Raw genomic sequence first — 20,952 nt, 5'->3', positions numbered from 1 at the left:
CTGTCTATTCGAATAATGCTTAACAAAATAATCACAGCACCCAGAGCCAAATCTTCTCCGTCAAAGGAATGAAGCCATCAGAAGCAGCAGAGATGAAAGAAATGAAGATGACCCGTAATTACTGCTACGGTGATATCATTACCATATTACAGAAAATGAGTGCACGTGGGGGGAGCGGGGCTGCCATTATTATTTATTTTTTAATGGAACCTCACATCCTAAGAATACAGATCCAACACGGTGAGTGGAGCATACACAAATACAGAACTAAAAAATTATTGTGCATTAAACTGCAAAATACAGTGAACACTAGGACTCCTGGTACATCACGCATCTTGTACTGTGAGCTGCTGTTTATTCACATCACTATTTTTTCATTGCAATAATATTTTCTGTATGACTAGCATAGAGATTTAAGATGCCTCTCTTCCCAAAAAGATCCTCAAGGGCCTGCAGCAGAACTCACCCATAACCTTGATGCAAAAGTCATTCTTTTTTAATATTATTACAAGTCATCTTATTTTCAATGCTGGCATTCAGATTTTTAAACCACAAGACCTAATCTGATGCTCAAAGAAAAGCTATTATGCAAGAAATTTTTATTCTTCAATGCTGATTTCTCTCTCAAGGCAGTTATAAACTGCATCCCCAGCCACAGTCGATCACTTTCAACCATTCAATATGCCGGTTCTGTAAAGATATCAAATGTATCAAGCCTGGAAGAATTTAAAGCAGGATTTGAAAAAAAAAAAAAAAAAAAAAAAAAAAAAAAAACAACCAAACCCACAACCCTAACATGCAAATTGAAGGCCTTCTGCTCCCTTTATTCTCCAAAATACACTCCCAAAGCCCCTATCATTTGAGAAACAAATAGCTTGGCAATTGTGTAAGATCTACAGACACCTGTGCACTGCAATTCTAATTGTGGTTTATACACTTCACTTCCCTCAGTGCTCCTTATGTCTGCCCCCTAGACTCAGACCAAAGACAAAAAAAAAACACTACACACAACTAGCAGCTTAAAATATTTATTCTGGAATAAAGCCAAGGTCAAATACACAAGAAAATTTTGCATGCCAAAAATGTCAAGACCTAAGACCAGACACTCACTCATGAAGCTAATTAAACACAGAAAAAAATATTTTCAACTATTTTGTAAGGCTGAAATAAGAAAACCCCCGAGTTACACTTCTAATATTAAAAGCAGTAAGAAAAGGAATTTTGCATCAAAGTTGAGGATATTTTCAAATATACCTGAAAGGTACTTAACTAGCATAAGTTATCATTGGAAGATCTACAACTTAGAAGAGCTCTGCCCACCAAATCCCACAGATATGACAACTAAACAGAAGAATAGGGCCATGCTTTTACAAGAAGGACTTTAAAGGGCCTTCTTCTATTTGCTTGTACCTCTTACTGGCTTCCAACACCTGCAGTGGATCAAGAATTCTTGATAATTTAGATTTTCTCACCACAGGATCTCAAGGAAGAATCTTCTTTCTCAAACAACATGCAGAAATGAGATCAAAATTGTTTGCACTAGAATTCTCAGGCATAAAACAAATAAGCTCAGCAAAGAGGTCTGTGCTGAACCTGCACACAGAGCCAGGTATGAAAGGTTTCTGGAGGTGAATGGGCCCTTCTCAGAAGGAACGGAGGCAGAAGTGCTGCGCCTGCTCCCACAGCACAGTGCCCCTGCCTGCACTGAGGAACATGTATTTGCTGCTGGGAGCAAAGCAGGTGAACCCTGAGGGTAACAATTTTTCAAATTTTATCAGTGGCCAGGGCATGGAGGCCACAGCCAAAGCTGAGCCCAGGAGCCAATAGAAACAAAGGGATTAAGAGTTATTAGGAGCAGAGAGAATTACATATTTACAGTACAGTTACTGAAAAATAATCGTGTAATGATTATGTAAGCCCCTATATTCGTTTTGGCTAATAATGCTGGGATACAAGCTGTATGGTTATGCAAGCCAGGGCACACAAATCCAATCAGAAGACATCAAGGCTTGTTTACAGGGAGGCTTGCAGCACTGGATCAAGAACGGTACAGCTTCCTTGACCTCCAAAAGGTAGAAACTAGCCCTTGTCAATAGGTTAGCTAATGGTCTGAACTGTGAAGAAGAACTGAATTTTAAAATTTGACTTCTGTCAACAAACTTAATGGAAAGAGATATCTAGATCAAAGGAGTTCATAATATGGTAGTCTGTATTTATTTGTCCAGAAGTATGTCTTTACTTTAAAGGACAGACTAAATCTTTAAAATGTTTTATAATCCCAAGATTCCTTATTGAAACATTTTTCTGTTTAGATGACTGCAACCCTTGACAGAACAATGCGTTATCAGTATTGAAGGTCTCTATGAAAAGATTTATGGGTTTTGACTGAAAAATACTATTTGATTTGTACATTAATTAAACCAAGATCCTTTTGCAATGAGTACGATACAACACATAACATTACATAGAAGACTTCCAAACTTTACAAAAATCCAAGGAAAAAGTCTGCATAGCTAAATATATGCAAATGACTGAAATCTCAATGTTCCAAGGTCAAACTCTCAGGCTTTGTTAAGACAGAATTATGGAAGAACAGCAACATGCACTTTGTGGGCTGCAGAAGAAAACCTTCACAACTGCCTCCATCATTTTATTCTTTCCTTTGTGTGAATCAAAGGTACTTCATGTAACTATTACCCTTATCCCTATCCTCATCCTTCCCAGTATATTCACAGCCTGCTTTATTCCAGCATTTTAAGGTATAGTTGTATAATTTAAGTCATTTTAACTTGATACATTTCATGTGTTCTGCCCACTACAATACTCTTCTGTCAGCAATACCCTGAGCTGAGGAGTATTGAGAGACCAGAAGAGGATTCAGGAAATTCAAAAGCATCTTTACCAACTCCAAGCTGGTCACAGACACTGATTTAGAAATATTATAGATTTTACAGCTTCCAAATGGAGAGTTAAGTTTGAATGAATAGTGGAAAACCATTCATAGTTATAACTGAGTTATAACTCATAACTGAGTTGTTACTCACAGAATCTATGACTAGTGTTAATCTTATGTACTTGATAACAAAATTGTAATACACACAAGGCTATTTGGAATGGGTATTAAAATCTAAACAATGTAGGTTCTGCTACAATTATTACAATTTAGCTGCTAATGAGCTTAAAGGCAACTAGGCAAGGCTTAACTGTAAAAGCAGATGTAAAAGATACACCCAAAAATACCTCCCAGATCCAAAAGGAAATGTGAGAACATTTTTCATAAACATCCTCATGCTTTTAGTAACCATGAGTTTTGAAGAAAATATTAAGAATCCAAGAAATACAGAGGGTATTGGAGTCTGAAGATATCTCCTGACAGTAGACGTGAGAAGAAACTCCAGGTTTTTGAAACCCAGAAATAAAGCCAAAAAAAAAATCATTACCAAAAGAAAAAAAATCATTATTTTTTTTTGCTCTAGAAGGTCTACTGAGAGTAGCCCAGTAAGCTTTGGTATTCATCTGCTTCCAAAAATCCCTTCATGTTTATTTACAGTCCATGCATACCACTGGTCTGAGGCCATGCCTACCATTATGTACTTCTCTTACGAAAGCTGAATGCAGTGACACTGCTGTCTTTTAATGAACAGGATTGGTTTTCATCCACTACCAGAAGAAAGAACAGAGACACTGCAGCAAAGCAGACAGCAAACCTTCTACAGGACAGCTCAGAAAGGAAAGCCGAAGGCAGTACCTCTGCTTTGCCATGAAGAGTCTCCGCAGATTTGGTGACTAGAAGCACTGCTCTAAGGGTTGAGGGGTATTGAAGAAACTTTGGAAGTCAGAAGAACGCTGAAGACTCCATGATCCAGTGACAATGGAATTATCAGATGTATTTAGAGTCAGGAAGGTACAGCAGAGTAGAAGAGGTATAATAAAATGAGGATACAAGGCAAAAGTGCTTAGTGATGAAAATTTAATCTACCAGAAGAGACCATTTCAAACAAGGTATACAATACAATATCATATGAGGAAAATTGTACAGATCAGATTTGATAGAACCTTGGCAGGTCTCCAGTTAATGTTCTGTCCAGAACACAGACTGCTCAAGGCTTTATCCAGTCAAGCCATAAAAATATCCATAGATGGAGACTGCACAACCTCTCTTGACAAACCTTGACTGTTCCAGGCTGGAAACGTTTTCTCTTTATTCCAGTCAGAAACATTCTTGCATCAATTTACAATTATTGTCCCTTGTCCTCCCACAGCCTGACTCCATCTTCTCAAATAACCTCCCTACATGTTCTAGCAGGCAGCTATCAGGTCCCTGTGAGATCATCCCTTCTCCATGCTGAATGAACCCCATTCCCCTGGCCTCTGCTCACAGGGCAAGTGCTCCAGCCCCTGATCATCCTGGTGGCCCTTCACTGAACTCACTCCAGTCTACCAATGCCTTCCTCGTGCTCAGGCACAGAGGACACCACTGGATGTGGCATTGCAGATGCATCACTGCCCTAGATATTTTGGCCATGCTCCAATCAACAGATGTCTATACAATCCCACATTCCTTTCCCATATACTACTTACTTGCTGTACTCCTTTTCAACACTGTTTCCTTGCCTTTAACCTTCTATCTACCCACTGCTTTGCTTAATGTTCCAGGAAACCCAAGCACCACAGGTAAGAGTGAGGGCATTTTATGCCCTGAGACAGGGAAGGAACTGTTTGCTCCTTTCAGTTTTATATGCATACATTAATAAACAAAAATTGTAAGCTTTGGTTTTTTTTAACTTAATGTGCTCTTTATTTTCAAGTAAGCCAGGTACTAGACATGAAACTCTTGGGGCAACCCAGAGAACTATCTGTTGAAAACCAAATGATAGCTTGGCCTGCTACCCAGAAACATCCATCACCCAGCCCTTTTCTGCTGGGAATTTTGTTGAATGATGTCCTCTGCAGGTTCACAATTAGTTTTTAGCATAAGAGTCCTGTGTCAACGTCATCATCTCCCCAGGAGACCAAAACAGGCAGAGAGATTTTTAGATTATATGGTCTGATAGGACACAGGCTCCTGACTCTGTGTGCTTGTGCCATGCAGGCCACCTGCTCTATGGAGCTGCCACTAGGGACAAAACCTTCAAAAAGGTTTAATAATGATGTTCTCTCTAGAGATGTAACTCAGAATTTGCATTCTATACCACTGACTAAAATCTTGTATACAAAATCCTAGATATAAACAGGATCTATGACTAGCTGCTATAGGATTCTTGTTCAATAGGAAATGTTATTTCCTATTAAACAAGAATCTCTGTGCTCTGTAGTCATAAAAACTGTAAATGAGCACAGAAACTGACAGAGCAAGGCAGATCAGTAATCTACCCAGTCAGATATCCTGTCTGACTGCAGCCAAGATCAGACACATCAGAGGAAAAGATAAATTAGGGAGCCACATCATGAAGACATATGGAATAATTATTACTGAAAGATTCCTCCTCTTCTTAAGTGCTTGTTTTATATCCTGAAACAGCTGATATTTCCTACTTCATTTTAGATTTTTTCTGCTCTAACTAAAAATGTTCTCATTGTCCATTTAATTGCCTGATTCCTTTTCAATTGCTGCTAAGTACTTGGTCCAAAAAAAAAAAAATCTCAGTGTGGCAGAAAGTCCCACATCAAATAATTCATTACATAAAAAGCATTTATTTTTGCTAATTTTAATCTGACTAGCTTCCATTACTTGTTTTCTGATTTTCTCCCCTCTCAGTCTTTTCAGGGTTGGGAGTCAACAGCAATTTTCAATTTATCTTCTCAATTGAAGAGATGTAAAATAACAACTGCACTACCTTTCAAAATCAAAGAAATCAAAGAAACCCTCTTCCCCCCCCCCACCATTCTCATGAAGAAAACATTTGATTTATAAGCAGCTCTCTAGAAGTGAATAGTGTATACCACACTATCTCAAAATTATTCCTGCCAAAATATTGCCTGAAGTGACAGAGTATCCAAAGTTACAAAATAGAGAATGAGACTTATTTCCTTCCTGGGAAAAGATTATTAGACCTTATGCAGAAATATAGGGGGGAAAGTATAAACACTTAATAAATTCAAACAGAAGAGGTGGGAGGTAGCATAATAATTTGCTGTGACTTGGAGATTCACTCAAGCCTGAAGACATACAGGAGAAGAACAATTTGCTCAGCTTCACCATGCTAGGGACCTGGCTATACTGGACCTGGCTGTCTTGGATGATCCCAGGAGCTCAGGAGTTTTAAGGGGCACATGCAAAACATGATTAAATCCTGCCACATTCATCAACTGTGCACAAAGCCAAACTCAATTACTCAAAGTAATTGAATAAAGTTCAGATAGATTTGTCAAGACAATTCTGCCAAAGAGCAATTTTTTCATCCAAAACCACAAAAGTCATATAAAAGCCCACAACATGAAGAACATCAGAACAACAAAGAAAAAAACATGACGAGAAAGAGAAATGGTCTGATACAATAGTGAAGTATGTGAAGGAATGTATGAAGATCTTGACCACAGTCAAAATATGGAGCTCATCTTTGTGAGAGGAACAAAATTTGATAAGATCAGAGTAAAAGACCCTAAGAAAGGTATAATATTATAAAAACTTGATAAGCACTGTGTGGATATATAGGAAAGGTTTTATTCCATAAGTGTTATATCAAAAAATGGAAGAAGATTTAGATTATGGCTTGGGTGTTTGGACTTCCTGCACTTACCTCATCTTCCACTCTAGAACAGCTAATACTTCTTTCTGAGAAGAGCAATGAAAACGTCACAACACAAGAAGATTTTTTCCTCTTGCCTGAAGAGTATTTTTCCCATCGGAAAAACCAACAATGGAAAGCATTCACTCAGCAAAATGAGTAGAAACAGATTTGTATTTCACAATAAAATGGAACAGCCAACTGCTCTAAAGAGACAGGAAAATTCTATTCCTAGAGCAGTCCAACACCAGTTATCCTAGGATTTGGGAACAAGTATTTAATTCAGAGTGAATAAAATATTGGCTTGATCTTGAACAATTTTCTGACTTTTGTGAATTATGACATATTATGGTCAATCAAATTGCAAAGCTTCACTAAATGTGTCTCGAATGTTCACAGAAATCACTGACAGTATGGACATCTGCAATTTCTCATAAAGGACATCTGAATACATTGCCCTTGTGATAATGTAACCAAAGGACTTCTGAAGACTCTGGCAGAATGACCCTCTAGTTCTATTATGCCATTTAGACAGCCTACTGGATCACCTAAATTGAGTAAAAAAAGAGGGGTTGGCATGAAATGAGGTCTGGCATGAGGTTGATATAACTCATGTAAGAGATGTGGGAACAGATTGCACTTCCAGGTCCTCAAATACAGAAATCGTACTTGCTGACGTGAAAAAACAACAATTGTTAATAAACAGATATTCTACTCTTCAACACTCCATATGGCAGTCTGATGGATTAAACACCAGCAGAGTGTTGATCACTCTAAAAGCTCATATTGAGATGATCTGGAAAATCTGTCTATCTACAATTTACGAATTCTGGTTAATTTAATTAAAATGTTGCATCACTAAGTGCCTTAATATGGAAAGCCATAAGCTTGCGAGGTTTCTGGCACATGCCTGCCTTCAGAAGAAGCTACAGAACAAATTAGCAAGTGTCTCCTTTTAAATTTGGGATATACAAAGGAAGGAAGACTCCTGAGCTAGAAAATTAGTCTAAGTGTACAAGCAGGAAGAAGAGGGCAGAAAAATCTCCAAAACAGGCAGAGGCATAGGTGATACAATAAGGCTAAGGAATGGCCGTAGCATAAGGGAAAAAAAAAAGCCTGTGCTGTCAAGGTACAGGTGACTTCTTTGAAAGGGGCCAGCTAAAGTTAAAGGAAACTAGATGTGTTATAAATAGCAGACTGAGAACTGGAGAGAGAGGGGTGGGGTTCAGGAAAGGAAGTGTCCCCTTGCAAGGAGAACAAAGGCCAGGAAGTCCCGAAAAAGAAGAAGCCCATGATCGACATGCTTGACCAAAGGTAAACCCAGTGATGTAATCTCCCCTTACCAAGGAAGGCTTGAGAACTGGCTTCTTCAACTGAGACAGGCCCCAGCACACACACAATCAATTACTGCAATTTAGCTAAGGGGTGGTACCTGTTCATTTTCAATTTGGTGTCAACACCATGAAAGAGAATTTTTGAGGCTAAGCCAGCTTACAAAGCTTTTTTTCTTCCTAGAAAGCATGGCTGGATGAAAGAATACAGACATTCCCAATGCAAAACACTTGTCACAAAAGACAAGTGAGAAAATTGCTAGGATGTGGAAGCAGATGATAGTTTGGAAAACAAATAGAAAACTGTGTCTGAATGCAGCTCTAAGTTAATGGAAGACAAAGCATTCCCAATATGCTCACTCCTGTCTCCATAATGGCACATGTGTATTAATATTTTTTTATACTTAATAATATCTACTGTTCTTTTAAAACAAAAAATAGACATGCTGAGTTCACTTCTTAGCAGTTAAAGCTGAAGATGCAGCATCTAGGATTTTCTAGGCACAACTGCTAATATTTGAGAGAAGTCTGAAAACAGGAAAGTGGTGTTATCAGGGAGATGTTGGGCAAGCACAGATAGAAGTCCCTATGTTACTACTGGCTCAGTCCACTGTAATTCAGTGTTTTGGGGTTTGACTCCTAACTTGTCTTAAACTGAGACATTCAGCAAAGCACAAAACCTTTTTCTTCTCTTTCCATTTTCAAAACTATCTAGACTAAAGAAAAAAAACTTCTAGATGGAAGGAACAGCAGTTATCTCCAGGGAAACATTGTTTTAGGCTCATTTCTTGTTCCAAATAATTAAACAGAAACAATTTTGAATTTTGTTCTGTAGAATGATCATCTTACTTGGAAAAAGTAGGAGTAGTCTCTTCAGTATAGCAATCGGTCCTCCACTTGTACAGGCAGATGAGGTTCTGCCTGCAAAACCCAAGAAGATCTGTTGACTTTCTGCCACAGACAATAGGGCATGAAGAAGGCCTAGTTGTGTTCTATGTCTAGCACTGTACTATAAAGAAACACTGTCACCCCTTGAACACCACTTCAGCTGTCCTTCTACAACTCACTGTGTGACAAAAAAAGAATACTGACCTTTTACAATGCACACCCCTCTACTAATCTTTCCCCAAAGAGTAGAATTCAGAAAAATTGATCTGGAATAATAAAAAACAAAGCCATGTGCTTAGAAAATAAAAACTATTTCTAAAAAGTTTGATCACATTTACATCTCCATGCTTCCTCTAGACTATTTCCAACTACTTTTCAGAACACGCGACTGAGTGTGTCGAAGCCTAAGGTAATTATTTTCATATTCAAATACAAGAGTACTGATCTTCTATACTATTATAAGCATAAGAGCCAATAAAAAGTGCCAAAGAAAGCAAGGTGGGAAAATAACCTTCCTTCCCCTAAGTCTCCTCTGCTTCAGAGAGACCAAGCAGGGTGGTTTCAAAACAAGAACAAGTGATATAACCAAACAAAAGCAGATCTGAAAGGTGAGCAAACCCCACAAGCCACAGAGTCATTATTACTGTGTCGACAGCACACTTGTTAAAAATGTATATTTTAATTTTCTGTATTGCTTAAAGGTCCCAATTTGCCCAGGGATCTAGCTAAGCTGCCATTTTCTACCACGACACAGTCTAATCTTTATTTAATGGATTTAGCATCTATCTTCACTAGAGTGGTCTCTAAGGGGAAGGGGAGGGGAGTATGAAGGGGCATGAAGAGATGATCAGGGCCCCCCTCTCCTTCATCCATCCGGCGCTCATGTTTGTGTTCAAAATTCAATTACCTCCTTATTGATACTTCACAGAGATATTTAAGCTGCAAACATGAAGCCCTGATTTCCCAGGGGGCCATGCCCCTCTCTATTTCACTGCTCTGCTTCCCCCAGGGTGAATTCCTGAGGCGTCCATATTAATAGGTAATCAGTCACAATTCATTTATTAAACAGCTAGCAAGGTTTATCAGCCTGCCCTGATTAGCCGGAAGAAGCCACTGAATTCCTAATTTATTTATGGAAATATAAGTGTCTTTTTGAATTCCATTCATGAAAGACAGGGGTGCCGTGGGTCTGGCACACTGAATTCTAACAGAGAAGCACCAGACAACCTGGGCACTGAGGATTTTGCAACTTCAGCCTGGTTAATGCACTGTGGTGACCCCAGCATGACCAAGAGATTTAGACCAGAACCTCAGACAAGGATTCAGAAGCCAGCTCTTCAGAGAGTAGGCATTGCCACCCATTCCAGCTAGGGAATTACTATCCACTGATGGCTCAGTGTGTGGAATAGCTGGAGAAAGTTCACTAAACAGAGCCATCAGGGCAACAAAACTAGGGCAATAAATATAATAAAGGAAAAAAGATGCATTTTCAAAAGTTTGAATAAAACATTCAGACCAGAGCTGAAAGCAACTGCCAGGTAACATTAATATATGCATTTACACAGAAAGTTCAGCTTTTTGAAAACTGCATGCTGTTACAACCTTTACATTATTTCTGCTATAATCATTTCAACTAAACTGTTTTTATAATGGAACACCACTACTGTACATTCAAACTCATACACAAAAAGTCAGTGATGATGCTGATTACCAAAAAGTGAAAATGGCTAAAAACAATTGAACAAATAATTTCTCTATTTTTTAAAAAAGATATTTGGAGTAATCAGTAAAAAGCAGACCTTGAAGTGAAAAGACTTGATACACCTTAAGGCAGTTAGAATACAGCTTCATATAACATAAATATACACAGGCCTCTGAAGGTTAAAGCCTACTACTGGTAAAAAACTTTTTTATCCCTGTCAATTGTGCAGTGAACTCCAAAACTCATATGCACCTGAATTTTACCCACCATAGCTACTTAATAAGAAAACAACCAAGTATGGAAGACTATAGAAAATGTTTATTTCCTTTTCCTTCTCAATACAAACTTGTACTAAGTAACTTCCAATGTGTCCCCCTCTGCCTTTGGCCACTTTCCTGAATAGCTCTACAGGGAAGTAAACATAGGTAAGCACAGAAAATACAGGGATTCTATTTTCAAATGCTCCAAATGAGGTGGATGTCCCTCACACAGATGCAGTAGCCAAAAGGGTATTTTTGACTTATTCTTTCCTAAAATATTTTGATATTGACAAAAATTGACAGGATTTAACAATATACAGTGTTACATGAAATATAGATGGAGGCATGTTTAAACATATTGACAGCATTTCTGTTAACACTAATTCTGAGACTCTGTTATGAGACATTTTGTTTAGCAACTCCAGTATTCTCATCACACTATTAACTGACTACAAAAGTACTCAAAAGTAACAAGTCAAAGCATAAAGAGGATGCAGATGCCACTGCACAATACTGTATCTCACAAAAAAATATTTCAGTTCAATCACAATTACTTGAAAACATATTCCAAAAACATTGCAAAATCTTATGTAGTTTAAAACTGGCTATGCCTATATCCCCTGAATTTACAAGCAAAATCTCAACAGTTACAAAAGAGGTTTTAATAAAAGATTCCATTACACAAAAATTGCAGTAGTGCATTAAAATATATAAAATCCCCACTTCCACTGAACTAGTACAACCCATAACCTTAAATAAAAAATATATTATTTCTTCTCAAATTACAGTGGTTAGACATGAAAAGATGTAGTACATGCAATAAATAAATCCAAAATGCTAGGAGGACTGAGCATTTGAATTCATCTACAACCAGAACTTGTAAGTTGCAGGTGTTTGAAGTCAAGGATGGCATGGGGAAATGAATCCTGGAAGAAGCATGTTTTTACTGCCTGAAAAAGTAATCAAGAGCTTAATTGTTATTAGTTTGTGTTTTCCTCAAATAAGAGTGATTCAGTGTATTTTTCCTACTATGTAAAGTAGTTCCTAGAAGAAGGAAAAAGACACAGAATTTACAGGAAAGATTTCTCAACACCTTTCCTCCACTGTATAAGGAGGATTTTCACCTGGCACAAGAGGCAGGCACCACAGGATTTTACAACAGACCCAAACATCTAATCAAGTTGCAGCTCTCAAAAGCCAGTTTCTGCAGCCCTCATTGCTTGGGGAACTGCAAATGTTACCAGTGAAAATAAAACAACCTCTTCCTTTCCTGAGTCTACCCATACTTCACCTTTTCCCCCTTCAGCAGTAAATTCACAAGGGTGATTTCAAACAAGGGCTCTGCAGAATACCCAAGACAGAACTCACCACCGAGTAAAAATAGGACACTTGTGCACGTTTTCAACTGGGAAGCTCACAGAACATCAAACTCAACGCTATTTTCACTCCCTCAATATGTAAGCTCCTTATCATGCAGCACACTGCAGCACTGTCCATAACAGACATGAAACCCATGATGCCCAAAGGTGCTGCAAAATGTAAGCTGCAATCATGTTGCAGTTATTTCTAGTGTAGACAGATGTTATTTCTAGTCTTGTAGTTTTCACAGATGTTACTCCTACTTATTTCGGGTTTTCACTGCTTTCAAAACACAACTGAGTGAAAGCAATGTAGCACTGGCACATATACAGAAAAAACCCTACAAAACTGTAAGAAAATAAAATTCACTATTACAACAGAGAACACAATATTACAATCTTTAACTGCTTGACTGATTTTCAAACTAACCAGTTTGAAGTCCATTTTAATGCAACCAAGTCTGATATAGATACCCAGTCAAACCCAGCATGCCACTACCCATCCACCAAGCAGAACTGGAATTCATGCCCCTGTATAATATCCAAAGGCTATCCAAATAAAAGCAGAAGTATCACCAAAAGGTAGTCCTTCCTTTCTTATGCCTTCATAGAACTTGAGGACAAGCACCTATTACTCTGCTGAAAATTACTCTGTATACTTTCATCCTGTCCCATCTTGTCCTCCATCTTATACATTTATTTCCAAATCTCCTGAAACAATGCCTGTATACTTTTAAGGCTACTACAGTAACAAACTGCATGATTACAATAAAGCTTGGGATGATTATCTTCTCCATTTCTCACACAGTCAGTGCCACCAACATCACACTCTTTCTGACTTAACAAGGAACGTCACAAACTGCACACAAAAAAATGACTTCCTACACTACTTAAACGCTGTAACTTAAGTGAGAGACATTTACAGGCAGAGTACAACACAGTTCAGAATAAAAATGAGACCCTTTAATTGACACTGGAGAAAATTAGATTCTAATTGCATATGCTATATTTTGCCAATGACAATGAAGGTAGCATTTGCAAAAAAAGTGTTACGAGTTCCTGAACGACCAATAGGTTATTAAGACCTTTGTCATATTAGTCATTAGAAATGTGACATTTCCAACAGCAGAGAGCCCTCTAGAGCTACCACAGGATAACAGTTCAGCAATCCTCCAGGAGAAGGGCACCAATGCTGCTTAATGCAACACCTGGGCTCTTCATGGAATCCCCTCCAGCTACTGACCAAACCCGACTTTACCTGGTTTAGTAGAACAGGCATCAAACTCCAAAGTGAGAAAGCAGAAGTCAGATTTTAATTTGAAGAATATGGGAGCTAATATTTATTGTATTGCCAGTAAACTTGGAAAGCTTTAAAATGTAATAATAGGTTTGGGGGAAGTAATAGAATACTTAGAGATACTTATTTATAGTACATATGTTTGTAAAAAATCACCAAATACCTGAAAAGTAAAATTTTACATGACCATGCATAGTAATACCAAAATAATTGTCACTTTGTGAAGTTAACAATATGTGGACATATTCCTCATAGCACAAAAAGCTCTCCATATGAAAGTGCCCTATCAGTGTAAAATAATTTCAACACAGGAAATATATTCTGCTGAACATATAATAAAGCTTATAAGCCTTCACTAAAACAGTGCTCAAAACAGTACATAAATGAAATCTACTTAATCAGTTATTAGATGCCTTTCAATTACCTCCACTCTTGTGCTGTAGCAACCAATCAGTACAAATAAATTACAAACCGAAAATCTCTTCTTACACAGCATGGAGTTTCCTATACCCACCTCCTCAATTACAGTACAAGTTGTAAGATAAATTGCAAGAAAATAACTAAACTATATCCTTTAGCTTTACTGTCAAGACTTACAACTGTGAAAAGCAGTAAGCACAACTTTATTATCTCCTCATTGTGACCAAAAATAGCAAGAATAAATTAACCCATTTTCTCAGAACTAAAACCCACTGAAGCATACAATTTTGGGTCTGACAATCGAATTATAGCATGCCAACCATAGGTTTGGGTTCACATTTTAAGAGCCTAAGGTAACCACTTAAAGTTATGAGCTTAACTTTCTGCACATTAATTCATCAAACTTAATTATGATAAAAGTTTGCAGTGTGCTTAGAGAATAACAATCTCTTGGACACTTTAAAGAATCCACAAACAGCCTTCAAACATGCTTTCATGGGCAAGTATAAAGTAATGTTTTATTACCAAAATAAATTTCTAAGAGCCAACACTTCACAGGAGGGGGGAGGTGAAGAACAAACTTGCAATGAATATGATGAGAAGAGGTAGTATGTCTACTCTGCTGGCAACAGCATCAAGCTTCCTTTTTTGATCTTCAGCTAGAGCTCAAAAAGCCACAGTAAAACCTTCCTGTAGAGACAGAGGCAATTCAAAATATCTCAGCACCCTGACAAGTTCATGTTAGGATCCTGGAACTCAGGAGTACAGCACCCCATTGGGGATATTTTTATCTCAGACCCACTGCTATATTCAACAATGCACTTCTAAATGAGAACATTTTCAGAACAAAAATCACTCTATCTTCCATAAATTGGTTAGTCCTCTGGCCTAGACTCCCAAAATCTCATGGCCATAAACTCCAGTCATATTGGGACACATGGATATGCTATGTTTTTACAAGATTTTTAGTCTATCTTACATTCAGTTTTCAGTGCCTAAGAAAATGTAAATAGCTGTCATTGCTTCCATGCTATTAACAGCAGCAATCCTTTGATATTCTTAAATAAAGTTATTGTCTTCTTTAAGAATCAAGTACAATCTTTGTGCATCAAGAAGACAAGGCTTAGACACAAAAGAAAAGGTACATTCAGGTGTAATCTGTTGTACATGCTTGTGCAGACACCAAGTAGGTCCACACCAAGATTAATGGGAGCAAGAATGCCACCTGAAATACGTCAGGACAGTAACTACATGTGTACACCTAGGGTCACAGCAGAGTCCTCAGCTCCTTTTCCTTATCCCCTTAAAATGTGTACTTCTGCAGGATATGTATGGGAAACTAGTTATGAAAGTCAAACAATCAAAAAGCATTTCTGAGGTATTCATGGGACTGTACCAGCCACAAGTGCCTGACAGCTCTGCGCGTGTGCAAGTCCCTGGAGAGCCATCACACTTCAATTACTATCACTAACATTAGTCATTATCAGGCTGGCTGAAGTCCCTGGGGAAGGCAGCTTGTGATGACAATATCCAGCCTCTCCTTGTAAAACAATTCATTAGGCAAAGCAGAACAGCTGGGGCAGCCACGTGGATGTCTGCAGAGTGGCCCTCCCACCGGGACCTCCAGCCCCCCTTTCCTTTTGGACAGGAGCAGCCACCGCCCCCATGACAGCTGTAAAAGCCTCTGGGGACGCTTCAGGTTTAATCAGTGCTCCTTATACTCAGGGGAAGCATTTGATTGCAAACTTAAACTAATGGCACTCAGCAGGTTACAACAATCATCAGATAAGAGGCTTTAGGGCATTTTTATCTTGTTCTAATGCTCACAAGTTAATGAGGCAATAAGAGACAGATACTATCAGACTTGGTCCAGCAACATTGTACAGACAGGATGTTCAAAGCTGCATTTACTGCAGATGCAAGAGGTAAGGTGGCAAGTTCACTATTGATCTTACAGAAGACTTCATACTCTGAACGACTGAAACCACTCAATAGTGACAAAACGCTTAGCAAATTTTCACATAGCTTTGTATGCATTATCACTGGATCCAAAATGGAGGAAACTGAAGAGGAATATAGCAAACCAAACAGGTAAATAATCTCTGGCATCAGAATGGATACAGACTAATAATTTCTAACCTTTATACTGCTTGCAAATAGAAATCCTTTTATATGTAAAATGTCTGCAAATGGCTGAGAATAGCCTTGCTTTTCTTAGCTACCCTGCTTGGGTCCCAGGATGAAGAGCACTTATTGGGATCTGTTTTATTATCATATTCTCATTTTACCACTGATGACTGACACAATTTTCTAATGATACCTTCCTGTGGCATATAATAGCAGCAAGCAGGGGGAAACAACAAACAGCAGTATACAGCAAAGGATACTTAACAACAAATGCTTTATGTGCTGTTTTTAAAAATTCATTATTTTTTCAATGCCTTGCAAAACCAAGTTAACATAAACTCCACCTTACAGCTGGGGAGATAAGAAGAGGCACATAAGAAGGCAAATAAATGAAGCAAGTAGAAGAGGGGTAGTACCAGAAACTGAGCCAAGTCTCCAAAGACACACTCTAGTGAGATTTTTCACTAGGATCAGCTGCTGCTCTGCAAATAGGTCCAGCAACCCATACTGTGGAAGAAAATTCTCTCTTCACTCCTGCTAGAAGCCAAAATTTACAGGAACCCATTTCAGACAGAGATGGCACACAGAGATAATCTTTCCAATATCTGTAAATACAGAGTAAAAATGTTCTAGTAACACAGAAGTGGAAAGTTTAATTGAATAAAGGCACAGATAAAGCAAAAGATGTTTAAATAATAAATACAGACCTGTTGAAAAGATTCAAGAGTCCCTGCTAGAACGACTTCCGAGATTTGTTAGGCATTTTTGTGATTTTAAATGATAATAGAAAAATGCACATAACCTTATGCTTGATCAAACTTTTCCCCGTCCTCAATTCCTCCACTGACAGTAGTCTACAAGTTATCCTGTCAGAATGAGAGTAGCAAAAAATAGGCTTCTGACAGTATAATGTAAGAACATTTTGTTTGTAGTCATGTTTCTTTCTGTGCCAAGCATGTGGCAGGTAGAAATGCTTTAATGTGACAGCCCATTCCTTTACTTTTGTGGCTAAAAGCTCTTCAGTCAAGCCCCATTGACCCTCTACTTGTCTAGACAGATGAGGGTGGTTTCACTGTTCATTTCAGCCAAGACACACAAGAACCTCTGTGTATGCTGAGGACCATTCTCCTATTCTGCTTAAAGAATTATACTGAATGGACTGTACCTCCCTGTGCACAAATACGGGCTCTGCAGCCCACACTGCACAGACCTGTAATCAGCTCTGTTGATGGAAGTATTTGAAAGTCAATTCACCATCCCCCCCAAAGCCTAAAAGCCATCACTGCGACACAGGAATTCTTAGGTTTCCTGTTCCTAATCAGCTGCTCCCATAGAGGCACATCATAGAGTTGCACCTGCCTAAAGCTCATAAGCTGAACTGTTCAGTGCTGTGGGGAATGCAGGCTTCAAATGCACTTCTAGTTCTAGAAGGAGAACTTAGATCAGAGAAACATGGAGCCACTGCATGATCGGGCTTACAAGAGCTCAGGAGGTCTCCTGGTCAAAGTGGGGTCAATTATGAGGACAGATCATGCTGCTTAAAGCTCTGAGTCAGGTCTGGAAAACCTCCAAGAACAGAGAATGCAGAACTGGTGACTGCACAATGTGTTCCACTACTTGACTGACCAGTGCTAATATTCCAGATGTCTTTGCAAAGCACAAATTGGTGCTCTGAGTAGCATACCAAAAATTCTGCAGAAGTTAATAGTGATGAATCAGATGATTGATTTCACAGTCTTTGAGTTTGGTTAGTTAAAAATCTGATTAAACTGAAAACTTTCTCTTCTTCCCCACTAACACTTCCCTTTTCTTAACCACAGGAAGTATCTAGATCAGCCTTCATTCTATCAACATAAACTCAGAAAGTCTTTTCCAGAAAGGATCAAATCATTGCAGAATTTCCTCCTACTATTGAACAAACTACAGGAGACAAAGAGGACTTTCAGAATAGACATTCTTAGACATGAATACCAGGGTATAAGAAATGTTTTGTGGGGTTTTTTTATTGGTTTGGTGGTAGTTTTATTTTTTGTTCTTGTTTGTTGGTCTATGTTGTCCTGGGCTTCTTTTTGGTGGAGGCAAAGGTGTTGTTTTTGTCTTGTTTTAATAAAGCAAGTAATACATTCTGGCTGAAGTACCTTTCATAGGTAGCCTTTGTTTTAACAAAATCAGATTCACAAACTAGGTAGGGGCATGTAGAAATGGTGAGGAGGAGAACAAGAGAAAAGGGCAAAAAAACGCATTTCAAAAGATCAGCTAAAAAGTATCTCATCAACTCAGCCTTTATTTAGAATTTAGCTGCTGCACTGAGCATCACTCACTTCAACAGCAGTTACCTGCCAGCTTTTGGGCCCCTCAGCATGTGATCCTTATATATATAGCTTTGGAAACTCAGTTACCAGAGATGGGACTCTATCTACCACTGGAAAAACTCCCCATTGTACTCCCAACTTCAGGTTCCAGAATCAACCATGCAATGGCAGGTGTCATTTTAGCATTTCTAACACTTCCACACCTAACCACATTTTAAAGCTATCTACATAATCACAGAGTTTATGACAATCTCCCTTTGGTAAGAGGTGTCCATCAGAATTAGAAAAATGCAATCAGCTGCATTTAGGAGTCTCAATGAACACCTGACAAAATGGAAATTTGGGGTTTTACAGTCACTTTGGACATTTAAAAATAATTCTGAGGTAAAATAATTACCTTATTATGAAAAAGATTATTAAGTCATAGACAAAAAAATCCAACCCAAACTGTAGAATTTAACAAAGAAGATTCCACAAAGACAATTATCTACAATAGGCATCAAACAGAAAATACAAGCACAGAGAAACTGTAGAAGTTCGAACTTCTAGCACATACAGGAGAGTTTTAGAGATTTTTTTCCTTTTCTCAAACTTCACAAGTATACACCTCCTTCTGCAGCAATCAGAATCATCAATGCCTGGAGAACTATGATGATGCCTTAGTACTCACCATCAATGTCCACCATAGCATCTTTCCCTAAGAGTAAGGGAAGGGCAAGAAGGCAAAGATGCAGAAATTTCTCGAAACTTACAGAAATATTCATTGTACTTTACCAGCAGACAGAGAACACCCTGAGGATCCATGCAGTATTTCTTCCCATATATGACAGTTACCTAGACACAGCATTTGTTTTATGGTAAGAATGCACTATCTATGCATATGGGTGGAATCACATCTGATATCATCAGTATATTGTCTCTTCCTGATTTTATATTTAAGAATAACCTCAATCTGCCTTTTTTTTCTCCCCCACACAGAGGGCAACTCAAACACACACCCACTTATTAAAAAAAAACCCCAAACAATAGCAGCCATGGTCCAAACTCAATTTCCATCCTCACCATTGCAACCTAATCTCCTGGCACGTTAATGCAAATCAAAGCGAACACTTCTCTGACACTGGTAGCAAAGCGTGTTCCTCTCCCAAGAGAGACCTGTAAAACAGGACAGTCACTGACAGCAGTACAATTACTGACACAGATACAGACTTTATGGACATGTTTATCTCTGCTGTAAATCCACACTCTCTCTCCACTCCGATTCATGAGTCATAAAGAAATTGCAGATAATGAAAAAGTTGGAGAAATTTACAGCGTGTCGGAAACCTCAGACAGCCAGAAGAAATTAAAGAGCTGACTGAGGATAAATCACACAGGTACAATTAAAACTTCCTATGCCTCCTTCACTTCCAAACTGGGGCACAAGCCAATGGAGATGATGAAAAGTTGAGGTCATGACTCCTCTGACTGTAATAATTTCTTAACTACCTACATGTCAGAATTAGCCAATTCGCAGATCATGTATGAATTGCAATTTCAAGCTGGCATTCTGATGTCTTGCTCTTCCAACAGGAGGTGCCCCCGAAAAATCCTGCCTGTAAATAAGCCACCCAGCAAACAGTATAAGGAAAGGTGATTTCCTTGTCCCTCTGCAGATGCAGAGTATCTCTTACCACAGCAATGTGCATTAAAATGAAGCAGTAGATCTACAGTGTGGGAGGAGAGTGTAAAAAGAATCAGGAGAAAGGCCAAGGTTTCACATGGAAATCATAGCACCTTGGATATTGCGGTGACAAGCCATATAAACATCTTAACAGACAATTTAGGTGTTCTTTTCACCTCTCAGAAACAATCAAATAAGGCCCAAGAATTACTATGAATGTAAACTGAAAACAGCCTCTATATTTTTCCTACTGTGAAAAACTAAAGCAACCATTTCAGCTGATTGTGAGCTCCTGAAATTCTCTGTGATCATCTCCTAACTCAAAAATGAACCACCCAAAATGTGACCCATTCTATGGGAGAAGTCTACTAACTCTAAGTAACACCTGAAGCTAACTGTGTATTACAGAAATCCTGTGTCCAAAGAGCATAATTTTGTTCTGCAGATGTAAAACTCTGCCTTCGAGCTTTGAAGCACATGAAGTATACTATTTCATGTAAAGTCCTTGCCAAACACAGTACTAAATAACAAAATAAGTGAGAAATATGCTTTCAAGCAAAACTGAAACATGATGAAGATTCACTCAGCAAGGCAGGGAATGCAGAAAACTAACCAAGAAAAAAAACAGTTGCTGCAAAGAAAATTCTAAGCAGAGCAGAAATAACTGAAGCACACACACCTCAAACTGCTTCTTTTAATGCAGGACAGTTAACCTTGCACGTAAACAAAATTTTGTTTAAGAACATAAGCATTAGACTTGGCAGACATCGTTCTCTTCCAAGCCCAACATATTTAGAACAATGTAGGCGATCCAAAACATATTTTCTTCCACGATGTTTCAGATTAATACAAGCACACAAGTGCTA

The 20,952-nt window shown here is 38.4% G+C and overlaps 1 protein-coding gene across 4 annotated transcripts in view; it reads right to left on the bottom strand.

Moving 5' to 3' along the window:
* The window catches only part of LIN52 (lin-52 DREAM MuvB core complex component), an 81,119-nt gene that overhangs the window by 51,053 nt on the left and 9,114 nt on the right, over positions 1-20,952 (bottom strand). The window contains exon 6 of one of the 4 annotated variants that reach the window (XM_059849967.1): positions 19,486-19,578. The exons of 2 other annotated variants lie outside the window; for them this stretch is intronic. In XM_059849967.1, the coding sequence (XP_059705950.1) occupies positions 19,511-19,578 (68 nt within the window). In that variant the 3' untranslated portion in view covers positions 19,486-19,510. Of the gene's footprint in view, positions 1-8,908; positions 8,981-19,485; positions 19,579-20,952 lie in introns of all 4 variants that reach the window. One more of the 4 variants, XM_059849966.1, reaches the window with a different exon arrangement.

Source organism: Haemorhous mexicanus, chromosome 6 (assembly GCF_027477595.1).
Source record: "Haemorhous mexicanus isolate bHaeMex1 chromosome 6, bHaeMex1.pri, whole genome shotgun sequence".
Classification (NCBI taxonomy): domain Eukaryota; kingdom Metazoa; phylum Chordata; class Aves; order Passeriformes; family Fringillidae; genus Haemorhous; species Haemorhous mexicanus.
This window is presented reverse-complemented; position numbering and strand designations above follow the sequence as displayed.